At 43.5% G+C, this 7,294-nt stretch overlaps 1 protein-coding gene and 1 pseudogene across 3 annotated transcripts; one reads left to right on the plus strand and one right to left on the minus strand.

Moving 5' to 3' along the window:
* Positions 1–641: 641 nt before the first annotated feature.
* On the plus strand, positions 642–4,202 carry LOC124001980. 3 transcript variants are annotated; one of them, XM_046309169.1, is made up of 6 exons: positions 642–758; positions 1,124–1,399; positions 2,501–2,797; positions 3,238–3,384; positions 3,593–3,620; positions 3,756–4,202. In XM_046309169.1, exons 1-6 carry the CDS (start codon positions 716–718, stop codon positions 3,883–3,885), a joined length of 921 nt encoding a protein of 306 aa, XP_046165125.1. In that variant the 5' UTR covers positions 642–715; the 3' UTR covers positions 3,886–4,202. The 3 variants fall into 3 exon arrangements, with proteins under 3 accessions (XP_046165125.1, XP_046165127.1, XP_046165128.1); XM_046309171.1 differs by having other exon boundaries at positions 3,242–3,384; XM_046309172.1 differs by having other exon boundaries at positions 2,501–2,638.
* Positions 4,154–6,744, minus strand: LOC124001979 (annotated as a pseudogene).
* Between the last annotated feature and the right edge of the window lie 550 nt (positions 6,745–7,294).

Here is a 7,294-nt window from a genome sequence, read left to right on the forward strand (position 1 = left end):
ACCGTAGACATGCAACAAAGCTGCTTAGACAGATATAAACAGAAAGGTTATCTAAACCGTAGACATGCAACAAAGCTGCTTAGACAGATATAAACAGAAAGGTTATCTAAACCGTAGACATGCAACAAAGCTGCTTGGACAGATATAAACAGAAAGGTTATCTAAACCGTAGACATGCAATAAAGCTGCTTAGACAGATATAAACAGAAAGGTTATCTAAACCGTAGACATGCAACAAAGCTGCTTAGACAGATATAAACAGAAAGGTTATCTAAACCGTAGACATGCAACAAAGCTGCTTAGACAGATATAAACAGAAAGGTTATCTAAACCGTAGACATGCAACAAAGCTGCTTGGACAGATATAAACAGAAAGGTTATCTAAACCGTAGACATGCAACAAAGCTGCTTAGACATATATAAACAGAAAGGTTATCTAAACCGTAGACATGCAACAAAGCTGCTTGGACAGATATAAACAGAAAGGTTATCTAAACCGTAGACTTGCAACAATATTGTTCCAGTTCAACCCGAGGATGAAACTCTGTTAACAGATTGACAGTCAGGAGGAAGCTCAAAGTTCCTGTCCCTTTTGTTTCCCATTTTAAACTTCCCCCATCAGGACTTTAAGACAGAGTAAAGCACAACACCTTAAACATACAGGTCCAGAGTGTCATCGTATCAGTCGTCAACGTAAAAACCACAGCTACTAAACATGCAACTTCTTTTTCTTCTGCTCTGTTTGTTTGTTAAACCAGGTAAGACCTCTCATTATGTTCTACTGTATATTGGTTAATATTAAGTATGTACTGTATTAGGGCTGAATCCTAACTGGAGATCTGCACCCGTAACTCAATGTTTTTTGCATTTACCATCCATTTACATAATTTACGCAAAAGTCGAAGTGCATGGATCTCAAATTAGGATTTGGACCTTTAAATGATTACAGTCATCACAACAAATGAATCTGCCAACACTAACCATTAAAATATACATTGCGTCACCAGTTGGTGAGTACAGTGTAGTTAAGGCTAAAGTGTCTATTTCGTATAGCAAGTGTTCCATTTACAAGCAGGGCTTTTTAATTGCCTTCTCTGACCATTGTCTCTGTCTCTTTTGACAGCTTTTCTCCAGGGGAGCCAAAGGGCCAAATTGATCTTCCAGATTGGAGCACCGGTCATGCCTGCTGGTCAGACCGTCAAAATGTTTTGTATGGTATCATTTGTTGTGAACAAATACAGCTGGTACCGTCTGAACCAGACCACATCGACAGCTATGAATATTAACAACAACTCTCTGACTCTAATTGTCACCACTAAGGACTCTGGAGAATACAAGTGTTCAGGTTATTACAATGGAACAAGGTACGAGAGCAATGCAGTAAACCTGACTGTGGTAGGTACGTGACTGGAAGTTATTTTAAATCAGAAAACTCCCGTTAACTTCATCGTTATCACGAAACAAATGGTTCATTGTCATGGCATGTTTGTGGATGCTAGAATAGGGGATTGTGTTTTTTCAACTTTTTACACCCACTAATTATATTCCCGTCCCAGGGGAACAAACACAGCCAACACCAAGGCAACGCCAAATAGCTTCCTGGACTTATGCGAGAAAACCCTACTCATGTAGAGACACAAAGATATGTCAGGGACTGCAGTTAATGCTGCCTGTTGGAAAATCAATAAGACGACAGAAGCATAGCAGGCAGGGAGAGTTAAGTAGTTCAGCCAGGCTGAATTATTTTGACTTGTTTTTCACCGGAGCAGAACCCAGCACAGTTATGTCAGTGTTTATAGTAACAGCCCCCCCCCCCCCGGCTAGGATAATGACCCAGCAGCATTGTAGTCTGTCTGCTTCCACCCTTCAACACCCCCCTCCCTCTATTCCATCCTTCAACAATCTACACCCCCCTCTCACACTTTATTCCATCCTTCTACAATCTGCACCCACCTTCCCCACTCTATTCCATCCTTCAACAATCTACATGCCCCTCTCACACTCTATTCTATCCTTCTACAATCTACACGCCCCTCTCATACTATTCTATCCTTCTACAATCTACACCCCTATCCTACTCTATTCTATCCTCCTACAATCTACTCCCCCTCTCCCACTCTATTCTATCCTTCAACAATCTACACCCCCTCTCCCACTCTATTCTATCCTTCTACAATCTACACCCCCTCTCCCACTCTATTCTATCCTTCTACAATCTACACCCCCTCTCCCACTCTATTCTATCCTTCTACAATCTACACCCCCTCTCCCACTCTATTCTATCCTTCTACAATCTACACCCCCCTCTCCCACTCTATTCTATCCTTCTACAATCCTACCTGGAATCAAAAAGGGTTCTACCTGGAACCAAAATGGGTTCTCCTATGGGGACAGGCAAAGAACCCTTTCGAAACCTTTTTCTAAGAATTTAGTCTGGATCTGTAATCTGTATTTATTTGAGTAACACAAAGTAGTTTATCATGTCCCCTCCTCTCTCTAGAGCGACTCTCCAATGTGTTGGTGTCATCCACACCCAAGGACTTGGTCACCATGGAGGGGCAGAGTGTCACCCTGTACTGTCAGGCCACCTCCCACCCCCCCTCTGTCATCTGGAGCTGGAGCAGGTTGGACGAGCAGGGTGGGTGGCAAGAGGTGGACATGGGGCGAGAGCTGACCCTGAGCATGGCAAGTGAGAGTGGGCAGTACTTTTGCCAGGCTTACAGCAACATCTCTTCCCTGACGCAGCAGCAACAAAGCCCCTCCCACACAGTCTATATCGTCTACTTCCCCATGACTGGTAATCTACTCATCAATCACAACATCCACCTTATTTCTCATATGAGTCCAACACATTTAGCTTCCTCTCAGCCCAAGATGGAGAACAGCTCAGTTTGAGGAAATGATGAACGATAATGAGATTTGTTCCATTAGTAGAGAACTGAGCTGATGACGATGGTGTGTGGTAATGGTGGTGTGATAGTGACAATGTACCAAAAGAAAAGATAATATACTGAGATGGTGCCTCTCACATTGCCATGTCATTATTCTCTTTTATAACTTTGGATTGCATTTATCAATAGTTTTATGTTGTCAAACCCTGCTGTTCAATGTATGTATCAATATTTGATGCACAGTAGTACTTTATAGCATAGGTTTGTAAAGCTTAAGATTTTAGTGTAAGCCTGTGGCACATCAATGTCAATGCCGTTCATTTGACTGTTCCTCCTCTCCCCTTAGGCAGTGTGTATGCAGGAGTGGCAGGGTTGGTGCTGGTTCTCATTGCCGGGGTCTTACAGACCTTGTTGCTGCTGTGGCTCTGGAGGCAGCGGGCCAAAGAGAAGGCCGGTCAAGAGACCTTGGCCACCAATAGTGCACCGGCCAAAGGTGAGTGACACTCAAGTGTACTGCACTGTATCAACAGTTCTGCCAAGTCTTCATCTATACTGCAGTTATAATTATAACATGTTGGCTACTGTAGTTACAGGAAGTAATGTGTAGGACTCTAGTAGGTTTCTGAAAAGCCTACAATGTTCATTCAGACATTGTGAGTGTTGGTTTGATGTACTGTGATGTATTTTCCATGTACTTCCAGGATATACTGGACCTGCAAAAGCACCAAAGTAAGAGCATGATGAACAAATTATATTTGTGTGTTTTACATTTGTCTTCCTGTGTATGAGATTATAATTAGCTGATCACTATGCGGATCACCATGCTGATCACTATGTTGATCATGTGTCTGCTGTCACCACTAGGGGGAAGAGTCAGGCCCAGGCTGGGAATGAGGGAGAAGTCTACATGAACTGTGGTGAAACCAACCAAGCCTACAGCGACCTGTACCCCACCTACATGACAGGGGATGATACCTATGCCACCTTGGGATGATTCCTCTTAAATCCTCCTTTGCTCATTGTAAAAGACTGTGGGGCAGTTTCCCAGACACAGATTATACATAGTCCTGGACTAAAAAAACTATTTCGACAGATACTCTATTGACCATGCTTTTTTATCCAGGACTATGTTTAATCTGTGTCAGAGGAACTGGCCTTAAGAGGGTTAAATATTTAAAGAGAAGCTAGACTTGATCTCTAAAAAGTAAAGAGGTTTGAAAAGTCTTATTTTTCTCATTTGTCTGCATTCATAGTGATATTTGTCAGAATCTTTTAATGGAAGCTTTGAATAAAAAAACGAGTGTGAAACAAAAAAAAGAGGCATTTCAATAACAATATATCTGTTTGTTCATATTTACATTGAGAATGCAGTACAGCGTATTACACAATATGTTTTAAATGCATCAAAAACAGAGTTACAGTTACTGCAACATTTATACCAGAGGTCTATTAACTCCATAACCGTCACGTCTCTGTTAATACTTCAGTAGCTGGCAGTGTCATAACAGGATTGTGAAGATTATTCTTTACAATAACAATAATCCCACTGGGCAAAAACTGGTTGAATCAATGTTGTTTCCACGTAATTTCAACAATTATTATTTTTTATTTTCTTTTTATTTGTTGATTTCATATTGAATTCACGTTAGTTGACAACTCAACCGAATGTTAATCAATACTAGACGTTGAACTGACATCTGTGCCCAGGGGGATAGCGATGCTTCACATACTTAAAAAAGCTCCCAGAATGTGTCTTTGCTATGTTACAAAATTAAATTGCAAAACAAATACAGTTTCACATCTCACCACACATGAACATTTTGCAATTCCATAAGTGGTGAAAACCATGTAAGCTAAAATCAATGCAATTCTTAGTTTATCACAACATGCATGAACTTGACAGCCAGCATCCTGAAAACCTCATTTTTATGTGTGAATATATGCCCATATTAGGTGCTCAAGAACAAGTTTTTTTTTTAATTAATTGCTATTGTTCAGCACCCAATTTAAAAGGCTCCAATAGTGATAGAACTATTGTTGGTTAAGGGCTTGTAAGTAAGTAATTCACTGTACGGTTGTGTTCGGCGCATGTGATATTTAAAATGTAATTTGATCTCAATTTTATCTAAGGAACTAGTCTAGTGGCTTGGGACTGAGTTTGTAGAGCTATTTTGCAATCCTGTATAGAAGCTCCTGTTCCCTATAAAACATCTGCTTCTCTTCTCTGATTACACTGGAAGAACAGAAAGAAACGTGATTAAATTGAAGTCACAATAACAAAGTGTGAGATACATTGTGAGATACAATGTACAGTACATCTGAAATGTGAAAACAAAGAATCAATGGTCCAGAGATTCTTTAAAGCACTGATTATAGCTGGCACAGTGGCCAGGACAAATCCCTACAGGAAGGAAATCTAGAGGGGAACCACACTCTGGGTGGGGCTGTGTGGTGGTGCATCTGTTCATGTGATGTGTCTGAATGAACATGAGGCTACATAGCAGAGTGCATGTTCTGCACTATGTGTTCATTGTTAGGTGTGGGTGTGATGGAATGAAGCATCGTGAGGATGTGGTTACCAACAACAGTATTAGCATTAGACACAATATCTACAATACCATGTCATCTAGAGATTTAAACCTTCAGCTGCTGCTGTTCGCTATGGAGCCGCTGGCTCACATTCTTGCACTCCACCATAGAAATGTGTGTGATGGCTGTTTCCGAGCATCCTTTGCCCCTCCCCATCTTTTTCAGATTGTCCTTGATGTACAGGCGGAACTTCCTGGTGGCGAAGCGGTACACCACAGGGTCCAGGAGGCAGTTGAGCCCCATCAGCATCAAGGTAGCCTGGTGGGCATCGTTAAGCCACTGCCTGGTCCTGCCTGGTCCAGTCCATTCTTCCCCAGCCCTCCTTGATCTCCAGTACAGCCAGAGTCCAGGGACCCTGGACCACAGGGTGGGGGAGGAAGCACACCACAAACACCCCGAACACCCCCGACACGGCTCATAGCATCTGCAGGTCCTGGTCCTTCACCCCCCGGGGTATGTATGAACTGGAGCCCCGATGCTGGGTAGGGGACTGGGGCGAGCAGGGCCCGGGCAATGAGCAGGTTACAGACTACTACGAGGAAGAAGACCAAGACGAGGCACCCCACGATGTTGAGTGGTGGCCACAGTCCGCTTCTCGTCGTCAGTCTTGTTGTGGTAGCCCTCAAAGCAGCACGACACGTTGCCGTCGTCCACCTGGATGCCCATCTCCAAGAGGTACGGCACGGACATAGTGAGCGCCCAGATGACCGCCGTGATGGCCTTCCCACGGCGCCAATGGTCAGACGAGGTGGCATCCAGCGGGCGCGTGATGGCCCAGTAACGGTTGACGCTGATGGCGGCGAGGAAGAGGACGGAGCAGTAGGTGTTGATGAAGAAGTACACACCGGTGACGCGGCACAGGATGTCGCCGTAGCGCCAGTCACCGCGGTGGTGGTAGTAGCCAATCCAGAAGGGGAGGGCGCACACGAAGAGGAGGTCGGCAAAAGTCAGGTTGGCCATGTAGATGCAGATCTCATTCATGGCCTTGGTGTCTTGCATGCGCTGCAGCACGAACAGCACGTAACTGTTGGCTATCAGACCAAGGACGAACACAACACCGTAAAACAATGGGAAGAGGGTGTAACGGAAGTCTGAGTCTAGAAGGGTTCTGTTGACGACTGTCAATAAGTTCACTGTCCTGGTCACTGCTATGTCCTCTTGCATCCCCATGGTTGACTCCACTGTTGGTTCTGCTAAAGCAAGGAACTCCCTCTGTGAGAATACTATATCAATGACTCATATTTCAAGACTCACTCATTTTCACTTCAGTGCTTCTCTTACTGCAGTCACGAGGGCTTTGGACATGTCTAGTAAAATCACTTTATTGGTCAATTGCATACAAGGTCCAACCAAAGATTTACTTCCGCTTTTAAAGACAAACATACATATACAGATTTTAAGAGAGGTGCCACACTGGGTGCCGAGGAGATGTTGTTGTGGGGTGTTAAGTTCCTTGCGCAAGGGCACAATGGCATCTAAGATTTTATACAAGCAACCATGTAGTTGCCAGCTCACTTCCCGTTGCCTCTCTAACCGCTAGGCTACCACCTGCCACAGAGAATAGCTATAGGCCTATCCAGTCTGTGCAGTTGTTGATTCACTGAATCACTTCCTGATATCACAGGAAGTGCATCACACACCAGCATATTTGAGAGTTTCACAAAATACTGTAAATGTAAATCAAATACAGTCACCTATAACACATACAGTTGAGGTCGGAAGTTTACATACACTTAGGTCGGAGTCATTAAAACTCTTTATTCAACCACTCCACAAATTTCTTGTTAACAAACTATAGTTTTGGCAAGTCAGTT

This window comes from Oncorhynchus gorbuscha, linkage group LG17, assembly GCF_021184085.1.
Source record: "Oncorhynchus gorbuscha isolate QuinsamMale2020 ecotype Even-year linkage group LG17, OgorEven_v1.0, whole genome shotgun sequence".
Taxonomy (NCBI): domain Eukaryota; kingdom Metazoa; phylum Chordata; class Actinopteri; order Salmoniformes; family Salmonidae; genus Oncorhynchus; species Oncorhynchus gorbuscha.

Coding starts and splice junctions, on each gene's coding strand:
- LOC124001980 (XM_046309169.1), top strand. CDS start 716: ATGCAACTTCTTTTTCTTCTGCTCTGTTTGTTTGTTAAACCAG. Junction 2,798..3,237: donor CGTCTACTTCCCCATGACTG/GTAATCTACTCA, acceptor CTCTCCCCTTAG/GCAGTGTGTATGCAGGAGTG. Junction 3,621..3,755: donor GGACCTGCAAAAGCACCAAA/GTAAGAGCATGA, acceptor TGTCACCACTAG/GGGGAAGAGTCAGGCCCAGG.